This window comes from Anopheles marshallii, chromosome 2, assembly GCF_943734725.1.
Source record: "Anopheles marshallii chromosome 2, idAnoMarsDA_429_01, whole genome shotgun sequence".
Taxonomy (NCBI): domain Eukaryota; kingdom Metazoa; phylum Arthropoda; class Insecta; order Diptera; family Culicidae; genus Anopheles; species Anopheles marshallii.
This window is the reverse complement of record NC_071326.1, coordinates 89,712,052-89,735,242: the sequence shown is the minus strand read 5'-3', so window position 1 is coordinate 89,735,242 and position 23,191 is coordinate 89,712,052. Positions and strand designations below refer to the sequence as shown.

The window sequence follows — 23,191 nt, the reverse complement described above, 5'->3', positions numbered from 1 at the left end:
AGTTTCGATTTTCGAGAATGCGGATTGTGGATCGATCGCGAATGACTTGATGACTTCCCTTTTCGTTTTTACTGCTTTGCTGCAAGTGTGTTGGAGGATAATTTTGTTGGTAAAATTTATTATTTACCCTTGCAGAATCCGAATAATTTAGAAATATAGAAGGAACAAACATCGTATTTCACCTCCAAGTAACCTGAATAATGTAACTAAACAGTTTGTATTAAACACTTAATCGTAGCACATTTAAATATGAAATGTGTTATACTTTACCCACGGCTATTGTAGTGTGGAAATTGTGTTATTTCCTTGTCGATCGAGAAACGGAAGTTCCAATTCCAGACGTTTGCAATGATTGACAAGCAGTTGTTAGTGCCGGGATGGCGAGCCGAGCCGAAGTCGTTAGTCTTGCTGGTTTTGGAATGAATCGAAATTGTGAATAAAATACCCCCCTCCCCCCCTTTCCCAGCCGTCGTGTCAGTCTCCAATGCTGACTAATTAGTTGTTTTACATCCGACCAGTCGGCGCGGAAAGGCGAAGGTTCGATAAATTTGAACCCGATGTGTAGATATCCTGTTCGTGGAAGTATGCGATGCCAAACACCTACCGAATGATATTTCCGCTCAAAATTCCGTTTGGTTACGGTGACGAAAGGGAGGAGGTGGGGACGGGGGGGTGCGCGAATGGAAGAAACAATGAAGCAGGTCTTTTCCACTTTTGCTGTCGATGGGCATGGTCATAATCCACGGCTACCCTCCAGCCAGCGTTGCACGGGGCACCGAGTGGCAGAGATGAACATTTCTTATCCAAATATTTACAACATTAATCATGTAATAATTCACTCCGTCTCCGAAATGTCCGAGTGTGGTGGAAGGAGTCAAAACCGGCGGGGGGTGATTATCGATTTGAATCGGACCGTTCCACACTGTAGGTAGCGAGTGGTTTAATGTTTTGTAGCAGTGAGTGAATATGGTTGATAATTAAGCTATATAGAGATAGATAGTTTTTTATTGCAACTAATTAACTCAACAAAAGAAATATTTTGCGCCAATAGGAATTGAAGAGGCAGGGCCATTTGATAATACATTTGAGAGAGCTAACTGAATTCCTTGAATACTAGGCACATGAGTTCTTCAGTGTAGCTTACTGAGCGAACGATATATTTATCGTCCATAATATACTTACCGATGTGCGCCGTGTGTGCCTTTATGTGAAAATTGTTTACATCCGCTCGTTCACAACTCCGCCCCTGCGCGGCGATGCACCACATGCAATGAAGCAATGGAAGCAACTCTCCAGGTGGGCTTTAGCGATGAAACCATCAGGTAAGATTGTTGTGACTAATTGTGTTAACACTCGCATGCTCCATGCTTCCTGGTGCCGGGGGACCCCCAAAAGGGTGGCTACTGCCCGTGCCCACGTGCCCGCTCCATGTTGGTTTACGGTGGCGCCTGGTGGCGTGAGTGTCATGATGACAGATCGGACCACCACGTTTGCCACCCTCCCCCCCCTTACCCCGGTGGAGGTGCAAATTTTTTAATCACTCATTCATTGTTTAGCACCCTCCGCTGCAGCGAGATTGCGAATGAATGTGGCCAGAGTCTTTTGTTTCTGCCCTCTCTGCTTTTTTTTTCTTCGTTGAGAGGTTGCCTCTGTATAATCCTGGAGGTGCCGCTCATTAATTGCGAACCAGTGCTGTTTTGTCACTTGCCTGCGTCTTCTCCAGCGAATGTGACTGCACAATTTGTTTCCTGCTGTGTTCTTGTTTTTGCCAGCGGCGCTGTCGGTTGTGGCGCATTTCTAGCACCAGCCACAAACTTTGACACACTGTGCAGCGGCAACTGAGGCAACAAAACGAAGCAAAACAATAGCATACCGCACCGGCACCAAAAACCGTGCCCAAATGAAACAAGTAACGGTTCCGCCTTCCGGTCGCAAATCCCCAAACCGGGGGATATCACTCACTCACGCACACGTCGGGCAATATCTTTGGGTTAGCGCTAAACAATGGACGGTGGTTGTTTTCTTCTCCGTCGTTTTCCCTTCTATTTGCTTTGAGCGCTTCGAATGCATACGCCCCCATCCCTGCCAGCTTGCAACCGATTATCCTTGTTTGATGACAAAACACTTCTGTTCTGGCACTTCTGTGTCTCTGTTGAACAAAAAAAAAACGGAAAAATAGGCGGAAATGAACAAAATGCCTACGGGGAAAGCGATGTGATAATGCTCATAATAATTCACAACAAATTATGTAATTCAACATAAGACATATCCACCGTCCGCCCGCTATTTATGCGCCACAATGCCGGAAGAATGTGCCAGGAAATGTGCACCATTATCCCGGTGGCGGCATGGGCGTCACTCGTCGACAGGGGAGGCAAAGGCATTTGGATGGAAAATAATAAAACAAAAACTCGAAAAGAATGCAAATAACGGTCGCGTGCTACGCTTCATCAGTGGCCGTGTGTGTGTGGATTCGAAAACAATACAACAGAATAATATGCTGATTTGCGCGCTATTTTTGCATAAACAATACGCACTAGACTAGCTTGACTAAATGTTGTTGTTTGAAATTTAGCTCAATTTTTTTAACGCTGGATAAAATAATCAGTTCGTGTCCCGGTTGAAAATTTCAAACATTTCCATTCCATTACGGAACAGCCAAACGTTTGTGCACGTGTAAAGCTATGCGCTCCTTCTCGCAACATCGTTAAATACCGGGCGCCTCCATCAAATGTTGTTTTACGGTATAAATATCATTTATAGATGATTCCACGGGTATAGCTCACAGAACTTGTCCTTACTCGACTTACTTACAGAAACTATTTTTAAATGCTTACGCCACAAAATTCATCGGATGTTCGCAGGACAACTGGTGGAAAACTGACTCAATCAACGCAGTGACCCACGAGTACACTGGATTACTGCATCAAAGTGAAACACCAACAACTAGACTGAATGTAATGCGTGCACAGTTTGAGATGTACCATCATAAATTTCAACGACAAAAAAAGGAAGGAAAGCAGAGCAAAATTTAAGTTCAATAAAATTAAATTCAGTCAAGCCTCCCTTAGGTTGTATCTCTGAAAGATAGCAAGTCTCTCTAAGATGCACATTTTTGACGGTCCGTTCAATTTCAATACATTTTATGGCTCTCAAAGCTGTAAAGTCTCCCAAACACCACTTTCCTTAAGCTGCACATGATTTTTGTACACCAATGTCTCTCTAAAGAAGCCGTGTTTTGGTGTTTGTCAATGGCAGCTCGCAATGGCTGCGTTTACAGAGCATGGTTGAAGACTTTTGCCACACATAAATGGTATACCACCTCATTGTGTTTGTTTCCCAAAGCTCATGTTAGTCTCTCTAAGATAGCGGTCCCTTCAGCTTGCAGGTTAGAGAGCCTTTACTGTACTTATACTTCGCATTTTTCATAATCCGCCATCAAAATATTTGATTTCTCAACATCTCAACTCTTCAAACCACCGTTGTGTACACCGTCTGGTCTGAAATGACATTCACGAAACAGTGCACACATTTCCAGATAGTGCTGTTTTGTTGCACTATCAATCGCCTCGTTTATCTTTTTGGTTTGCCCGATTAAGAAAAGTGTGCACGCAAGCACATATAAGCGATTCCGATAAACTGCACACCCAACAAACGTAACCTTGCTTTACACAGCTGAAAGCAGAATAAATAAAATACAGGCTAGTAACATCGATTCCATACTTACTAAAATACTTACCACGTTCGACCGCACCATAAAGGAAAAGTAATCAAGTAATCTTCAAACCATTCGTTGTTATTTTCTCAATTTTTTTATAATAAATCACACAACATTAATCGCTTGTTAAATGATTACAATAACATGTACTGTGTTTTCTTCTATGTGGTTTTACAATCCTTCAATTTTTCTCTTTTTTTGTTCGTTTTCTTTTTCATTTGGTTTGTTTTGTTCATTTACTTCATTTGCAAACTATGCTCTTGTCTGCTCCTACCATTCGGTTTTGCTTAAATCCTGTTTTCTTGTATTCTTCTGTTGTATATATAGCTCTTTGTATGTTCACAAATATTCTTTTTTTTTTCCTTAATTTTCCACACGCACACACTCTTTGCTCGCGCCATGCTCTGTGGGATTTTAACTTCTCCAACACACACGCACAAACTTTCTCGTATTTTTGGTTTCATTCATTGTCCTTGCGTTAGACACCGAACTATAGAAAAAGGTTATGTTCTGTTCGTTCTATCGCCTTTGTGCGGTTCTATTTTTCCATACGAACTCTCTCACCTTTTACCGGTTGTATCTGTTTTCCGTTAAGTTTTCCACCTTTTTTTTTGGGAGTGTGTGTATTGTGTACAGGTTTGTTTACTATGCTTCTGCGGGCAGCGGACATGTAATACAGACATGCCACGATCGTTTTGACAGGGTATTTACATGTTGCGTTCACTTAACTTTTCAATGCGGTGTTACGTTTCCATTGATGTCCGATGTTTATGGTTGTGTGGATTTATTTGTCCCACTTTTTTTTATTCCCTACATTCACCGCACAGCTCTTCGTGCTCGCTGAATTTTACAATTTTTCTTCCTCTCTTTCTCGCTATCCGCTAGATACACCTTGTTTTTATGGCGGCAAACGCGGTCGCTAACCTTACGCAGCAATTTGGTTGTTGTTTTTTTAAGCTCTAAAAAAGGATTGTTTACAAAATGTCTAAAAAAAGTCATTATTTTAAATAATTACTTTGTGATAAATTCGATCGTTTTTTTCCCATTGTTTTTGCACCATCCCCAAATTCTCCCTAAACTTTGCTGTTTGGCTGCTTTGGCATATACATTTTTGGCGTCCTCTAAATGCTCTTATTCGAGTTAGTGACTTAGTGGTGTTCTTTCGTAGGGATCATGCCTAACTTTGCCGTTTTCTTTTGCTGTGTTTTTTTTTTATTTTCAGCTTCATAACCTTTCGCCTGTACACCGTTCGGTACATTTGTCTACGAAATAAGTGACAGCTCGTCTGTTTTACGGGTTTGAGATTTCAATTGAAATTGCTCTAAAGTACGGTACAATAAGACCAATTCTCAACTGTTAGACTAGCATCGAACGTGTACTCTCCGTGCCAAATCTTGTTACACCGTTCGTACTTTACATGTGTTTAGTTTGTTTTTGTTTTTGTTTCATATAACCATTTGTTTTCTAGTAAATTAATCTAAAATAATTCGTCATTGCAATATTTGCCGCCGCCTTGTAAGATGTGTCGCAAGTTCAAATGGCTATCAATGATTTTTTTTCCCTGTATTTCTATAATCAAGTCTCTTTCTCTTCTTTCTGCCTCGAAAGTGGGTGGGGAGTGAAGGTGGAGGGATGGGTAGGAAGGGGGGGGGGGATGTTTGGGAAACCTAAATACACGGAAGATTCGCTATGAGTGGTGTCAGCTAGTGCGTGTGTAACGATTTCCATTGAAACCGAACAAAACCGAAACACCATAAGGAACACAAAAGAGTTCAAAATCCAATGACAAACACTCTCGTAATTGATCACAAATGTTTCGAATTGAATTCTTCTTTGCCGACGCAGACACGCAACGTAAAACACTCATTGCTATACATTGTTTTTTTTTCTTCGGCCCCGTGCGCGTTTTAACCCTACTTTACGTGTTACTTCTTGACTAGCTACGAACAGATTACATTGCTCCAGCCTGAAACAGTTGTTAGCCCCTTTCCTTTTTGGCACAAAGCAAAACTTCACTTCCGTTGCTCGCTCGCGTTATCGGTTAGTCGTGGGCGCTACAATTTATAATGATTTTCTCACTCCGACTGATTCGGCCATCTCGGCGTGCGTATTTTTTGTTTTGCTTTGGTTACGAATAAGGTTTGTCGCTTTCGATGGGCCGTTTTTACGTCAAATCATTCTACTATCTATTCTGATTATAGTCGCAATTTTATGTATGAAAGGTGCAAAATGTTTCGCTGCTATCACGCGGTGATTGGCGGCGAATCGTAGGCCAGTATGGGACGCCCAAGAAGAATTCGTCGTCCAAGTGTTTGTCAGCTACAACGCACCATCGGTTCCGGTGCCAGTCGGTGGAAAATATGTTACGCAAACAGGCTTCTACTTTCGCAGTTGATTCGTACGCCGGGATAGCGGACTGGGAATCGCTGCAAAAAGGCGCTACAGCTCACCGTTCGGTACCAAGATTTGATGCTATGGGTAAATACTCATTAAAAACTTGCTTCTTGATCAGCACGCTTCCATAGGGTGGTACGAACACCGACAGCGTGTCGACCATGTCGAGGAAGCTGGTACGAGCGATTGCGCGTTGATTCGCTCCACCGCCCGTGCACTGGGCGCTACTCGTCTGCCGGATGCTGCTCGGGTAAACTGTGCCCGTTACGATGCCCGGCTCTCCGAGTGATGCCGTGCAAATGGAACAAATTACAAAGCTGAACGACAAACATGGGCAAACGTTGGGACTCGGTTCGAGTCCGCTGGAACATCCACTCCATTCCGTGCACAATCCGTACCAGACACACGGTACGACTAACGAGAAAAAAGAGCGATTGATTTGTGCACATTCTCGGAGAAATATGCTACCAGGACGTGGTCCAGCGCTTTTCCTTTTCAGCGTTGCAAAATGAACAAGAAAACCTGCTGACCGGACAGAAAGTGAAGTGAAGCTTATTGTTTTCCACTTGATGATGGAAAAGATTTGCTTGGCAGGGGAATGGTAGACAAATCACTAATATCAACCCAGCCGGGATAGCTGTTGCATACAAAACCAGAAACCCCCGCATTGCCGGATGACAATTTTCTTACGTCCTTGAAACATCGTACCACAAAAATGATTACACATTATCTACCCAACAAACCTGGTGACAATAGTACGGCAGGGCGGCTGGCAGGAATGGGCATGCACCGTGCATAACAGCAGGCCCACTTGTCGAAACCATCGCGCAGACAATTGCTCACCGGAACCGGTGAGCGTAAGCAGGAGCCACTCCTGGTAGGAGTTCCGTTGAAAGGATAATTAAATTTAATACATTCGTTATGTCCGGAATTATTATCCCTATTCCCACATTGTGTGCATTGTTTCGCGTTCCTTCGACGCCCTGCTGCGGTGCGTTTGCAATCTGGCTGCAATCTCAATCTTGCCCAAGCAGCGTCCCGTAGGTTTCGCTGTTTATTCCGACAACCAGTCATCAGTCGTCGGTGCAAAAAAGATTCATTTTAAACCATTGAATTCTTCAACCATTCAATGAAAACGCTGTTCGATTCTTTGCGGATACTCTGACGGTGTTATAAGTACGTTTCAATGAAGCATTTAAGAGTAAGCATTTAAACAAATCTCAAGGAATTGTAACAAGAAATGTAACTAAGCAATACGACCTAATCGTTTTTTTATAAGTAAAATAAAAAAAAATCTTTTTTTATAAAAAAAGATACAAGAAATTTAAGCAATATAAATAAATTTTGTATCTTCTGAAGTTGTACTTGTAGGATATATTTAAACATTTCCGAAATCCAGCAACGTATGAGTATTTATTTTTGATTACGGCAGTGTGATAATTTTATCTGGATAATAAATAGTAATACTTCTAACACTAAAACTTGATTCATAGAAGAGTTTACACCGTACAAAAAATTTTAAAGGGGGGAATAGAGTGTCTATTTGATTGCAATATTTCCCCCTCGTGCATGAGACAGGCCGAAAAGAGTAACAGTATCAAAATTTGAATTTTGAAAGCTACACAATGTTTCCTGTCATCGTTCGTTATTGCCCTAATCCTGTTGGAAATGGAACTTCGGTGCAAGCATCACCTTTTGTTTCCGGTCTGAAAACTGGATTTTTGGTCTTAACGTTAACGAATTTTTAATTTTTCAGTATAACCAAAAGTTCCTACGTACGATGACAGGAAATTTATTGGAAATTAAGGAAACAATACCAATTTTGTTCTAGCTTTAATGGTACGATCTGTATATGATGCACCGTGTGAGATCAGAGATCGCACACTGTCCTTAGTGTAGCAGTCGAAGGAGTTGTCTGATGTACGGCAACAAAGTAATATTCCACGTGAGCACTGTCATATTTTTATAAACATTTTCATAAAAGAAACACTAAAATCCCCACCATCTTTTCCCCGGTAATGAAAACGGTAAACTATTGCGGTGCCATTTTTATTTCCAGTTCGAAAGGAACTCACAAGCCACCGCACTTAAAACAAGGCCTGAATTCGTAATCGATCGTCTAGCCGAGCGAGATTTTCTCGGCGCGTACAAAGCAAAAGGCTCGCCGAGCATTCCGCCCACATGACGAACGTACAAGGAAACACACGATTACACACAGCGGCACATGGCAAAGGGTTTTGGCGCGTTGTAAGGACGCTCTGTTTGGCTGTGAAAGCACATTTTTGATTGCATGCTGAGATGCGCACGGGAACCGGGTCGAAAAGTCAGCACGAATTGAAAGTGGATTCAAAAACTACCCTGCTTTCTTTGCGTCTTTTCCACGTCCCTCTTTATTCTATCGCGCGTAGCACGTATTAAGGGGCCTTGTGCGGTGTGGACACTAACACACATTCGCTCGTGCTGAGAACATGCGAGAGCCTTCCGGAGGCCACACACCACAGGCAAGTAAATAACAGGTGTGTCGGTTGGCTGCAGCCAAGTTGTCAGCCCGTCAGCAAACCCGCAAGCGTCGCACCGTGGCACGCCTTGCAGAATTGCATTCATCAACGTCCCGGTGCGCCGGGACGAATACACGAGCGAGATGGGACTTTTTTAAGGTTTGCTAGCTCTATACTGCGCACCATCCCATTTCATTTGCCCCTCTCGACGCGCCACACGTTTCGCTCATGTTTAGCAAATTGCCGGTGAAGCGTAAATTTCTCCTACGAGTACGGTAGCGTTAGTACACCGGCAGCAGCAGCAGCAGCATCAACCACCACCTTAAATTGTAAAATGGAATCCTACTAACCCTCGGTATATCGACATCGAACATACGAATATCCTTGCTTCAGCTTGGAAAAGCCAAAAGGGAACGATGGGATGAAGTATTTTAAAATTTCGTTCCTCTCCTGGGGGGGACGCTTGCGTTTGTCGTGCTACATGCTTAATCGATGGAATCGATGAGCTCCCGGTTGCAGGTCGTTGTGGCGATGGTAATGATAGCATAATCATTATACCCCCGGAAAACATAACGAGTGGAGAGAGAGAGAGAGAGAGAAAGCAAGATAAAAAAAAAATATATACTAACCCCACAATGGTTTCGATTGGTCCAACTTAATGCTGGAATAAAATCTCACCGCACCACAAACCCTCTTAAAAAACGTCTCAGTTCATTGATTTTCCTGCACTAGACATTGGAATTGGAATGGTCTTTTAAGCATGCTCTTCTATTTTTTCCTCCGTATTGTTAATGCTCGGCGTTTGGAAAATGCTTCAGCCAAAAAGGCCCACTGTTTCCTTGCGTAGAATGATCATTTTGTGTGCGCTTGTAAAATTTCCATACACCTTCACACTGGCGGCACGTGACCATTAAAAGCGTGCCGTAAAAACCTATTATTGTTGCGAAGGGATCACCAACGGGCGAAATCCTGTTTGTGTTCGGCATCCGGTTTTGACAGTCGTTACTGAAACCGGTAATAAGGAGTAGTCGTGTGCACCGGAAAACCTTTTCTTTTTTTTTTGTTGGTGCGCAGCAACAAATCACAGCATGATTTAAATTGAATGTTAAAACATATTTCAAAAAGGTTATTAAAAATTTCTCACTGCTCGCCTGTAGGCGTGCGTTCGAGAAATGTGGCAGAATGTCGTGCGCTATGGGCGCATATATGACACGTAAAGATTTGAATTCTCGATTACTTTTGAGTGTGGCGCAAAATGAGGGAAGTAACAGATTGAAATTAGTAGCCCTATATTGACAGCTCTTCCATGGTCTCGGGCTTCTATGTTTGGTCTAGTACACTGACTACCGTGGATCGAATCTCATCGCAACCTTGCTTGGAGAAGCAGTGATTTTATTTAAGTTATCCGATCGGCTGAGTCTCTGGTAAATGGAAAACCTATAGTCGAATGGTTCTAATAAAATTCCCAAATCTACTCGAGATTTGAACCCACACCCCGGACATGTGGTTTTAATCATTGCGATGCCCTATGCACTATTCGTTGAACCTAAAAGAGCGACGTTCTAGTGTTAGCGCTTAATATCGCGACAATCGATAGAGAGTTTTTAGCCGTGTACAATCTTCCAGTTCTCCGCATAAACGCACGGGGGGTTCTCTAACTGTAGCAACCGAAGTGAATTCAACAAACTTACAAAAGTAGCGAATTATCTGTGTCAAGTGACATTATAAATGCACGTGCACAACCGCACCCTCGGCGAATAATGGGGCCATGACATGTTCGCAAAAATCCTTGCGCGATGCATTCTTCCTTTGTGCTGCAGCATACAACAACAACAACAGCTTCGAAGCATTGAAACCGACCTAAGAACGACGATAGCGCCATACTACATCCTCTTTCCAGGTCTTCTTTTGTGCATAACTAAGACCCACCATTCTGTCTCCCTCTCTCTGTTTCTCTCTCTATCGACTCCCAGGTTATAGGTTAAAAGCGGAACTCAAAAGCCTATCCCAACCCATGGTTTGCAATTCTGCTTTCTTCTGGTTGACCTGAAGAGGATGCTTGGCATTCTTGCGTAGGTTTTACAAACCTTTTGGCGCGCTGCTGGCAGAAGGCGCAAAGAGAGCGCGAGGGCGGAACTTGCATAACATTAGAATTCATTGTACCAACAAAAAAAAGAAAAGGGGAAACACACGAAACTATTAGAAATTGTGAAATCCTGTCCCTGCATGGGCACACGGTAATGCTGCATTGCACCGAAGGAAGGCCACGCTGCTATGCCGTACGTGTTACAAACGTAATCATGCGCAGATTTTGAAACCAAACATGCTAACGTTTTATTTGTCCGATGATGTTCAGATTCTTTCACTCGAAACTATCTCAGAATTCCGTTGCGGGGCGAATACATTTTCCAAGCTCACCCTTCGCAATGTTCGGATTAGATTGAAATATTTAACATTACACACACACACACCACAATCGAACTTGGACAGTAAAATCTGAATCGCCTTCCGGCGAGGGGATAATATCCGTCCGTTGACGTACTTTTCTAATCACATTCAATCGTACGGATCGGGGAATGTTTCCGCAGACCAAACACGTTGCATTGCATTGCCTTTTCCCGCGACAGCTTTCCGAAGGGTTGTTATTAAAATTGCTTCATCCGCCAAGCAGGCCATATTTGCCCAAATCACACTTGAAAATGTTCTGTTTGGACAGAGAGAGAGAGATGGAGCAGTTCAAGGAAACGGCAAAAAATATCTTCCAGGAAAATGTATGGCCGATAATTCCCATTACAAACCCCGAAGGGAAAGTTTTAGCTCCATTCATCTCGCATCATCTGTTTGAAGGGTGCGGTTACGACGTTATGCTCGCAGACTTTCGGAGGTTTTAATTTGCATACACCCTCCCCCGTGTATTCGTGTACTGTTATCGTTGTCAATTCCTTTTTGTTGCGTGTATTATTTATCTTTTCTTTGCTGTGCTCGTAGCGACAGGAGGGAGAATCTTTTCCATCGTAGTCTCCATGTAAATTCGAGAATGTAAACATAGATTTGTACACGAATGTTGTAAGTGGTGGCTTACACGATACTGCTGTTTACGTGCTGCCGTAGCGAATGCTAGAGTGTGCCAAAGGATAATACACCTCGAAAGCAGTTAATTATCATCATACCTACCCCAAGCCTGTACGTAGCTCGGTTCAAACATATTAGGAAACAATTGAATTTCTATTTCACTTTCGTTGCGTGAAAATTTCTAAAGAAAGCCGCCAGGAACATCGTGTATGTACATCACTTTCCCGCTTGCGTCTGTTTTCCACACACGCGACCCCACACCCACCCACTGCTATCGTTCCACCCCAAGGAGGAAAATGATAATCGGCGTACATCACAACAAAACATTAATCTTTTTGTTTTTGTTTTGTTACGGTTATTTATACATCTAAAGGAAGCACACACACACACGCCACACAGTGATATTTGTTTATTTAACTTTCACTTTTTCCTTTCGCGCGCACTGTTCGGATGCCCCCCATCGGCTAGGATGATGCTTTTAGTTCGGGCATGGTCAACATATTCTAATCGCCGGCAATGGATGCCCTGCCCGTTTTATTCGAGTGGTGAGATTTTTCTTCCGTTGTTGCGTTTGATGTTCCACACACGGTTTCGGTTCAATGCGGACCGACGCTATCGACACACAAGGGCAAGTGTGCGGCAGAGGACGGAAATCGGGAGGCTGCGTACTACGGCAAACTGTGTGGATTTTTCACCCAAACGTCATAATTGAACGTTTGTCCGTTTGGTAAGTTTTTTAAAAACTTCGTATCGAAATTTTAGTTGCCATAAGTTGAACGGAGAGCTACGAAATTATGCTTCCAAACTGAGTGTACAATAAGGATAAGTTCACTTTTTGTCGTACAAACAGAACGCTTTCAGCCAGCACGGTAGATTAACATTGTTCCGCATAGCCTTACGACTTCAAATTCTAATTTCCTGGACGTTTCGGGGACGACGAATGTTACCATCGCTAGCGTTGTTAGTAATAGTTGCTTCAATGGAGTAGTACACTCTGTGCAACTTTTTCGCTTTAAAAAAATTCTTGGATCCGCTACTGTAAACGTTGGCGTAGACATTGTCCGAAATTCCCCCCAAAGACACTCTGGTCCAAAAGTTACAGGTCGAAAAGTGGACCAGTGTCGTCGCATGAAGTCTCAAAACTTCAGCTGTGAATATCCTCAAAACCAGCTTTATCAAAGATGGTGGACCTCGTAGACTAGAATTGGTTTGCTTAAACTTTTGAATGTCCACTTTTGCTTTCTAAAATCTGATTTGTTTTATTCAAAACAATTTTTTGTCTACAAAGTCCACTCGCAGACTCCACTCTGATGGAGCAATGGATGGAGGTTGGAGTACACATCAGTATTACATTTGTATCATACATTACAGTTGTGTTAAACAGAACATTCTTGGGGCAGCTCGGTGGTTTATTGGTAGCGGCGCTCGTCTTCACACGACACGACCGGTACAAAATCCCTTCCGCACCAATCTCCCGTAGGTATGACTGACTATCTCGCTATGGGTAAATGATGTCAAAGAAAGCCCGAAATGGCAGACCAATACCTTCTTGAGGTTATTGTGCTGATCAAGAAAAAGTCTTTAAATGCTACAAATTCATATTCTTTCCAGGCTGCCAGAGTGTAACACTCTCTTAATGAACGCATTTCGGCCAAGTGTATCGATTTGGCCTCAATTTCACATTATCAGAATCTGCATAAATCCTCAGCGATAGAGAGAGAGAGAGACTGCCGCCATGCAACCAAGTGCTACATACATTTCACTGCCACCTTTCTCATTCCATCCCACTGCCACTGACGGTGAACCGAGCAGCCAAAAAATCGTATCATTTTATGAAATGCCAAATCCTCATCCTTTCAGCGAGAGAATAGATCTTCAACATCAACTAATGTACCGAAAGGGTGTGCACGCACGAACCCACTTCTGAGTGTTTATTCGCCTTGTACTCTTCGCTTTTACAAGCGCAAGCACTTCATTTTCTTTCCGCCAGCGAGCACGGGAGAGGCCGGGAGCAAATCGCGTGAAACTTCGTCTACACCACCAGCTGAACCATATCAACGATGATGTTTTGCTGCGCGTAAGCCATATGCTGTTTACATGAACAGCCGTCCGTTGGCAAAACGTCAACAATGGGTGCGCTTTTTTTTCCCCCTCCCGAGCCGTTCGGGTGTATGTGAGGCCTACCGTCGTCTATCGTGGGTTTTCACCTTCGTGGTGCCGAATGGATGAGAAAAGTTCCTGCGACCTGAGCGTTCCTGCGAGATGCTTGATCACGCCGGGGTCCTGTGACGCAACGGATGGTGGCAGTGTATTGTTTACAATTATATTTACATCCTTGTTTTTTCCACCCCCAAAAAAGAAAACCTCCCTTTCGCTCTGCCTTGCTGTTGCGCTGGTTTCACTGTGGCTTTATATGGAAGGTGTGCAATGCAGGGGTCCGTGTGCTGTGGTTATTGTTATTGTTGTTGTTAAAAGTTGCCGCTTTTGTTTGCCTTTCTGTTGTAAATACGCTTTGGCCCTTTATCCCTTTGCCTTCTCGCTCTCTCACACTCACTCTTCCTCTCCGGCATTCCGCACGACGGATGTACGGATGCTGATACCCAACGGTACACCCAAACATCCCTCCGGTCGTCCTAGAAATCATTTAAAGATTAAACCCATCCCCGCGGGTGCGGACCGTACTATGGCACACAAGTGGAATAGGGTGCACCAAACGAGTCGCCGAACCTTGGCACGGGCCGCACTTCATTCCAAAACGATGAATGAGCGCATTTCACAAGTAAATTCATCACGATGATAGTACGCTCCACACATGCAGTGGAGTTGTGTCATTTCGGTTCGGCATTCTACCGGCATTGTTCAGGCTGCAAGACGCGGTGCACACAATATGCATTAATCCCTTTTTTCTCTGCTGCCGTTAGCTGCTACCGAGCAGGCGAAGGGAAAATGGCAATGGTACTCTCAACCCTTACCGAGACCACGATGAAATGAATCGTGGCGTAGGGTTTGTTTGTGCGTGTCTATTGCAACAAAATGTATTTTGCTTCCTAAACTCGCGTTCGATTGCGTTCAACGTATGTTAATCCATTTTGGAGTAGTCTTGAACTTGTTAGAATTCGAAGAATTTGTTTCCGTTAAACAAACGTATCTTATCGCTGGAATATTCTCAATTAGCTGCAACAATTTTGCCAGATTCTAAACCACTTCTTATTGCCTCTGCGTTGGGCATTAGTTTGGCCAGAATCTAACCGTATCCCCTTTACACGATTCTCATTTAGAAGATTAAAATTATTTATTCGAAACACATGATGCATGGTCGTCCCCGTGCACCATTACTGTGACGCCCTTTCTGCGTTTACTACAGAGTAAATACAGCATCTTTCCGTGCCGGGGTTCGATGATGCTGCGACGTTACCCGCGGTACGTTGACAGCGTGGTGGTGCGTACACGACGGCGAACGTGGCTCAAAGGAAGGAGATTTTATTTTCCCCCTAGTTAAAACCCCTAGCTCAGCCAGAACCTCGGTTGAGTTCATCTATCCCTCACGAAAAACCACGACCACCGGGAGCGCCGTTGTTATACGCCGTGCCAACGGAGCGCGAACCCGATTATTAGCGAATCCTCTAATGATGACTGCAACACGGGACGAACTCTAACGCACACACACACACACAATTACATTCTTACTTTCGCCACCCACCTTCGGATAAGAAGGATACGGCCGAGAGATCCTACACCCTGCGATATACCGTAGAACAAACCGAAGGTTCAATTACGCTCGTCTAGCACAGCAGCAGCAGGGCATAGCCACAGAAATTAAGGGCGCAAAATGGCGCACGACACCAGGGCACGAGCATCACGAGATGGACCAGGCAGAACTGTCCCGCTAACTCGCGCGATGAATGGAGGGATGGATATTGTAAAAAAAAAGAGGATGATGATTACCGAAGGGAACTCCGGTTCGGTTTCGCGGAAGTTTTTAATTAGCCTTGTTCCGGTACCGATCCATTCTTCTGCCGCTACCATTGTGCGAAGGTGCAACACTCGAATATTGTTCGCCCTGCCGCTGGAGGCCCCGCCGAACTGGGCACGATGTTTTATACCCTGCCCGCTTATCAGCTTCAACTTATGATAGCGCCATGGGGCGTTGAAAATCCAGCTCTAGCGCAAATTAACGTAGTTCCGGTTGAGATGTTTACGTTCCAAATTGACAGGTGATAACGATAAACGTTACGGCGAGGGGTTTTGTTTCCACTTCTTCTGAAATACAATTTTGCAATTATGCGACCGGACTAGTTTCGCAAACGTAAGCTCCGTAAACCAATGCAAGAACAACAGTGGATGTGCGACATAAACGGAATAATAGCGAGAATGATTTGACGATAAACTAAGCTCAGCTACACATTTGCAACTCTGCATTTGTAAGGAAAACTTACTAAAATCCGCATGAATGAAGTTGAAGAATTATTTCACAACTTAATCGCTTCTTTTCTGCCTGCCAGTTCAATATCAACGTCACTCTTGCTAACCTTTGGGAACCTTATAGACATTGCCAAACAAAAAACCGAAATTAAAAACCCTTTTTTCTGTCTCTTATCTGCTAAAAATACCTACAATGTATATCTTTATATATAATATGTATATATATATATGTATATATATGTATATTCAAGGATCTCTAACCTCTGATTTGGAATCATCTTTAGTTGATTGTAAAAAGTGACTCCACACAGAATGCAACCAATTTGCTCAGCAGATGATATTGACTTACCGATTGACTATAGCTCGTTTATTCACTGGTTCCCAACCGACAAACAACACGTGATTCCACGTGATGCTCAACATAAAGCAGAAAACAAGCCACAAAACCACGTTTGTTGCGCGAAATATTACCAAACCAATCAACCAATAGCGAGCAGCGTCGCCTTTCGTTTCTGGTTTTGTGAAGCATCCTGGTATCCTCCTGTTTTGTGCCAGCGATGGCATCCCTGTACTCGGTTATTAACTCGACTGTGTCGCGGTGTTCGATCATTTCGTGTTCCTTGAGCCTGCCGCTGCATCTGCATCGACATGTGTTTGGTGAACTTAAAGAATGCCCTTTCAACGTTTAATTCTTGCAATGTTCCTACCTTTGTCGTGAGCTTGGGGCCGGGTTTAAGTACGGTTTCAAAATATATGTTACATTTGCTTTAATTTCTTAGAACAGAAATTAACAGTATCTGGCGCACAACACCAGCCTGAATTGTTCGCGTTCGGCGTAAAGGTGTATCGGTGTGCATTCGTCATACGTTAGGATTGCACTGAAATTAGGTTCAACAATTACATTGTGTGCTCATTCTCATTCCCGCTTACATTATCTTTGGCCAAGTATTCCTACCACCTACAGCACATTATGCAATGTAATAGAACACAGACAATTTAAACGCAAGAAATTCGTTCCGCTACAACCCTCCCGAGAGTTGCAGCGGGAGGGGAAACGGCAGGATGTCTCCCGTTTCCCCCCCCCCCCCCCCCTTTTTGGCTGATCTAAAAGTAAAACATTTTCCGAGTTTTTCACATAAATGCTAAACAGAGATATCGCACTATCGTTCGCTTAGGCTGGCCACGCACTGCGCTCTCCCAACGGTTGGTTGTTTTTTTTTTTGGTTTCCTCTTCTTCGCTTATGCTTCTATTTCCTACACATATACACGGTGTCGTTTGAAGTCTTATTGGGTAAGGTTTCGCGTTTCTCATCGTGCCGCTGCTGCTTCCCTGGGGAGGCGAGGGGCCGGTGGGCTAGAAGGAAGGACCGGAGAGCGGCCTGATCTTCTAGCAAGGTCTTATCCACGTGGCGGCACACAGAAGGGCGGCGGTGTCGGTCGGGACAGGAGATGCATTAGAGGTGTTTTATTACACTACCGTCCCGTAGCTTCCCATGTACTCGTCCGACATACGCGATCCATCGTAGTTGTCAGATTCCTCATTACGTATACAAATTTTTTTACGCCTGCAATAAAGTGAATCGTTTGACGGTGTCTTGGTTTCATTTACAGTTTCGATAATTCTCGCATGTAGGTTGAATTGTCTTACAGTTAGATAGAAATAATTGATCCCACAACACGTACAACATTACTGATCGTAACGAACGTCTGATGATCAGTAGGTTATGTTTGGGTTTATTGGAAAGAGACAGACAGTGGAATGATCACTTCATCACCTTCGTCTATTTACGGTACCGGCGTATTTATTGTTCTAAGAATGCGGTATGTTGCTTCCGGTGTGTTTATATTTATTTACAAAATGATACCAAAGTTTTGCCACTTACTTATTAAACTACAGAAAATGTTCCTGCCCTAGCACCGCGCTTTAACTGGTGGAAATAAATATAAAGACAGGAAAGTGTTTTTTTTAGACCGATCTATTGCCATTGGAAAACTGAAGACCTACTGCACAGCAATAGCAATTTCCATACTATTTAGTTCTGGGCAGCCTTTAATGTTTGAAAAAGAGCATTATCAGCGAGTTCAAATTAAATGTTAATGTTAAAAACGTGCAAATACTTCGCTAGTTTGTTACTTCGGAGTTTGTTACTCTCATCACTATCTGTTTCTTGCTTAATAAGTGATAGTGATCATTCCTTAGAAAAGACTACCTCCAACCCTATTCAAACAAATGAGTTTCGATTATGTCGTTGGATGTTGGATTCGATTATGTCCTGCCATCGGGCAATGTAATTTATCACTTACTTCGATTCCTCTAGTATGCTTACCCAGAAATAATTTATTATTAGCATTATTAAATTGAATAATTACTCGATTAGATCAAAACTGTAACCGGAATTTATTTTTATTTCCACCAGTGTAGATTCATATTTCATATCGAAATAGTAAGCAAACCGTCGCGCGTGACGAAAACAAAAATCAAACAAAAATTTCATGTAAATAATGACCTGCCGTGCAAGGAACGCAAAACAAAATTAGGCTGATTGATGCCACAAAGAACGACTCCACAAACATTGCGCTGTATAATGTAAAACAATGACATCGAAACGACGAGATCGCGTTCGGGTCCGAGTTGCCCGTTTCAACCTGGACACAACTGCCATCAATTATCGTACACTAGGCATCGTTTTTGCTACACATGCCCCACTGGCACTGAAACGTGTTTAAAGCTAGCTCCTTTCATGTTTCCATCCTTGGGCGGCGGAGAAAACAAGCGTGCAATACACGCTGTTTGCAACGATCGTATGATGTAGCTGTTATGTGTCGAGCGCAGTCATCGCTACATCGGTTCATTATTTTAGCAAAGCAAAACCATGCCGCTGCATGGCAGAAACACATGTCGTGACTCTCCGCCCCGAAAATAAACGCTGTTATTAGAATGTTTGTTTTGGTTCAACTTTTTTTTTTTGGTTTTGCTCTCTTGCCTATGCGGATCCAAACCTACACCCGAAATCGATCAACATTCCACGATCGTCGGTGTCGTTGTTGGTGTTGTTGTTGTTGAGAAAGTAATAAATTCATTCGAATTTCAAGAAAAAAAGGGAAATGCCTTACCTGCTGGGAGGTTCACTGCCGAGCTGGTCCTTCTTTTTCGCTTTCCGCTTCTTTTTCGACCCATAGCCATAGTTATCCCGGGCCGTCCAGCCAGGATACATTTCCATGTGTAGTTGCCGCTCCTGGCGCGCCTTGTCGTAGTACACGCTCTGTTCGTCCCGTGACAAGGAGTGCCACTTGCGGCCGAGGATTTGGTTGATGGCGGCCGACTCCTTCAGCGTGCATTCGGCCACCACCTTCGCGCGCATCTCCTTCATGTATAACATGAATGCATTCAGGGGCTTCTTGATATGGGGCCGGTTTGGTTGTTGCTGCTGCTGGTTCTGTTGTTGCGCTTGCTGTTGCTGGTGCGATCGCTCGGAGGCGCACTTCTTCTTCGACCCTCCGCTGGCCGTTCCACTACCGCTGCTGCCGCCACTGCTTGCCCCACTGCCAATGCCACTACCACCGCCTCCACCACCACCACCACCACCACCACCTCCACTCCCAGTGCTACCGACACTCTGTGCTCGGCCGAAGCGATTCGTCAACTCCTGCGGTAGATCCACTACCGCCGATTTACTGCCCGGGCTGAGCACATGTTGCCGTACGCTGTAGTTGTGCCCGATCCCAAGCTCTGGCCCGATACCGTTTCCACCCGCCCCCAGTAAGCTCACGCCCGATTCCTGCTTCACCTGCTGCAGACTCTGGTTGAGCACGTTGTGCGAGTGGACCGAGTTAAGCAGCGACTGGGAGGATTGGTAGCGCGAGTACAGATCGCTGGCCAGCGTGGTGTAGATCTGTAACGAGGAGGGGTACGTATTGCGGAAGCTGGGCGCGGTGGAGTACATGGAGGGTGTATGCCATGACGGTGGGACCGGTAACATGTTGGAGGAGAGAATCGACGGGTACGGGTACTGGCTGGTGGAGAACGAATAGAGCGACTGTCTCGCGGACAGACCGATCGCTTTCGAATCGAGCTGGTACGGCAAGATGCCACAGTGTGCGGGCGGTGGATTGGAAAGCACATCCTCGTTGCAGAAGAACTGCGACAACCCGAGCGCACCTTTGCCCATCGAACCGGCCGCCTGGAGTGCGCTGGCCGTCCCGCTCGAGTACTGGTACGGTGGCAGATAACCCATCCCGCTGAAACCGGGCGAATGGTCGGGTGAGTTGAGCTTCCCGGCACTGCTGGTACCTGCGCTTCCGCTTCCACCCCCACCACCACCACCACTCGCCCCACTACTGTTCGGGGTCGGTTCGGAGCGGCTGGCGGGCACATACGTGGGGCTAAGGTCCTGCCGGGCGGACGAGTTCTTTACCAGGTTTTCCGCACTTTCGGTCAGATCGATCAGGTTAAACTTCTCCTCCAGCAGGTTCTCTGACGAAGCCTTCTCATCCTCCCGGTCGCCCTCGTCCTTGAACACTTTCACCTCGTCCGTGCTGCCGAGATCGTCACCGGCGTTCGCTGCCGCCGCTGCTGCTGCCGCCGCCGCCGTCGTAGTCGTGCCGGAATGTGAGCTTTCGTTTGTGTTGGGCATTCTGTGCACATCAAACCAAGCGTTCGCGTGACGTCGCTTCCGTTTCGGTTCGGTTCTCTACCGGGCTGCTGTATCACACCCCCACCACAGCGGAATCCGTCCTGGTGGCCACTGTACATAAATAATTGCACAATGCCCCGCGGGTTTCGTGTTCCTCGTGCTATAGCTTCTTCCTTTTCGATGATGGCCGGTGATTTGCTGATATAGAACTTATGTTTACTGTGCAGAAGAATTCTTCAAGACTACCGCTTTTTCTTGCTTTACTTACAACCGAATGCAACGCACATGCAGTGGAAAATGCCGGCAGTTTCTGCGATTATTTAAATTTAATAAATACAAACTAATATGGCACATTATTCTTTGTTACACACGGAAATTACATTACTGATCTCTTCCCCCAACTCCGCCAACACCGAGAGTCGCGCACTAGTGAATTACACATTTGCGCTTCTTTTCTGCTGAGATTATCAGCCCTACCAGAAGTAAGAACCAGCGCGGGTTCTAGAAGATCAAGGCCCTCTATCGAGCGATAATAATTTTTATAAACTTCACTTTTCACTGAGTACAGCAATGTAGTCGACGCCGCAGGAAAACTGTAAAACGATCAATATGATTTCTTTTCCTTCTATTGATCTTCTGCTTAAAATCAATTTTCCACAACACAAAAGGATGACTAGATCGATTACTGTAATATTGCACTCTTTCCACCATACGGTTTCACTGGGATACGCGAACTTCGCGATGGTTTTTTCCACACGTTGCCATTTGCTGCGAGTAACCTTCGTTTCAGCAAGCTCCGATCAATTCTTCACCTCGGTTACACCTTTTTCATCCCAATTATATTGCACGCTTTTCTTTCTAACTTACTTGCAATTGTTGCACTTCAGGGATGTTTCCCATTCTCGTAACGCACAACTTCACATGAACTCGCGCACGGTGACCAACACTGAAAAGCACATATGCACTACATGTGTACAATCGAAGCACGGAAATCGAGTAGAAACGTTTCCCCAAACAGCTTGTGCATTCACTGTGTATTTCCTACGGTATCGATGAGATGATGGAGACGCCTTGTGTTTCGCTCATGGTTCACGATCCAGCAAGAAGGTAAGAACGCGGCGAGACAGCAAATCTACGTACCATTCCGTGGATAATCCTCCGCAGGTTTTGTGTTTGGAAAGTTCCAGGAAAACCAATATGTGTACCTTTCATAGTGCAACATTAGCTTTGTTGCATCATGTGTTGCTTTCACGCTGGAATTTCTCAGGAAATGCTGTTCGCAATCTTGCACGATATGGATGTGTTTTTTTTTTTTGTTTTGCTCTCTCTCGCTCTCGTTACATGAAAGCCGATGGCTCACGGATGGCGTATAGATGGAAAGGTTGACTTGTAGTACACGCGCGCATAAGCATAAATTATGAATACTCCAACCGAAGAACGCTGCACGCGAATGAACGGGGCGATTCTATAAATAAATGGCCAACTCGTCGTCAGCAGCTTCAAAACCGCGGTGTGCAACCCCCTTTCTCACAGGCACATAATCCACGCACCCAAACAACCGCCGAAGCTCGGCAAATTTCGCCTAGATGCAGCGGAAGGAGCAACAATTGCAACAAAATCGCAGCAACAGACAGTCTCCGACTTCAGTGTGCTCACTTTGCATATTACACCTTATGCGTATCGCAACCCCCGATTACAAGATGGCTAAAACAGATGTTTAGTTTCCGGCAGCGTCGAGCAGCACATTCCGTCCGACGGTACACAACACATCATTTAAACAATATGTACTCCAATTGTTTCTATTTATTGTCGTGCTCCAGAACGACACACACGCACACTGCCAGTAGGACAAAGATTTTCACTGCATCGATTTTGAACTGTAAACCATCTTACTTGTTTCATTATCTACAAACTTCTACCCATTTGGCACGGTTGCTTTGAAAACACATCCAGCGAACTGATGGCTGATGACGACACACACTCGCATTAAATGCGTACAGTAATTTTTGCGTTATTGTTGCGGCTCCTGGTGTGCTTTGGGATCCTATTTTCCTTCCGTCCCTCGTATATGCTTCTCTCCGCTTATTTCGACGTGTTGTTGCTTTCACGGAGAAGAAAATAATAAGTCTTCGCTTATCCGTGGTTTTTCATTCCAAGAAATTCCCGGACCATTCAACAGCACGGATTATCCGTCCACTGCTGGTGGTGAACCGTTTTGCATACATGGTTCAATACTAATGCATTGCTGGATTGTGTTGAGAATTTTTTAAAATCTGACTAGCGACAAGTTTGATAAACTGGTGCATGTTTTACAAATGTTCAACTTTGAATGGTAATATAATTCCCGACCCCCAAAATTTGTTTAAAAATATCTCTGCTATCAAACATTTCAACACAACGTGTATTATTGATTATTTTTTCTACATGTTCAACGGGCAACATTTTGTGACGAC

At 44.4% G+C, this 23,191-nt stretch overlaps 1 protein-coding gene across 1 annotated transcript in view; it reads right to left on the bottom strand.

The window, feature by feature from the left end:
- Positions 1–20,738, bottom strand: part of LOC128718941 (protein pangolin, isoforms A/H/I/S-like) — a 61,643-nt gene extending 40,905 nt beyond the window's left edge. The window contains exon 1 of the mRNA XM_053812559.1: positions 19,219–20,738. Coding sequence (XP_053668534.1) covers positions 19,219–20,738 — 1,520 coding nt within the window. The remainder of the gene's footprint in view (positions 1–19,218) is intronic.
- Between the last annotated feature and the right edge of the window lie 2,453 nt (positions 20,739–23,191).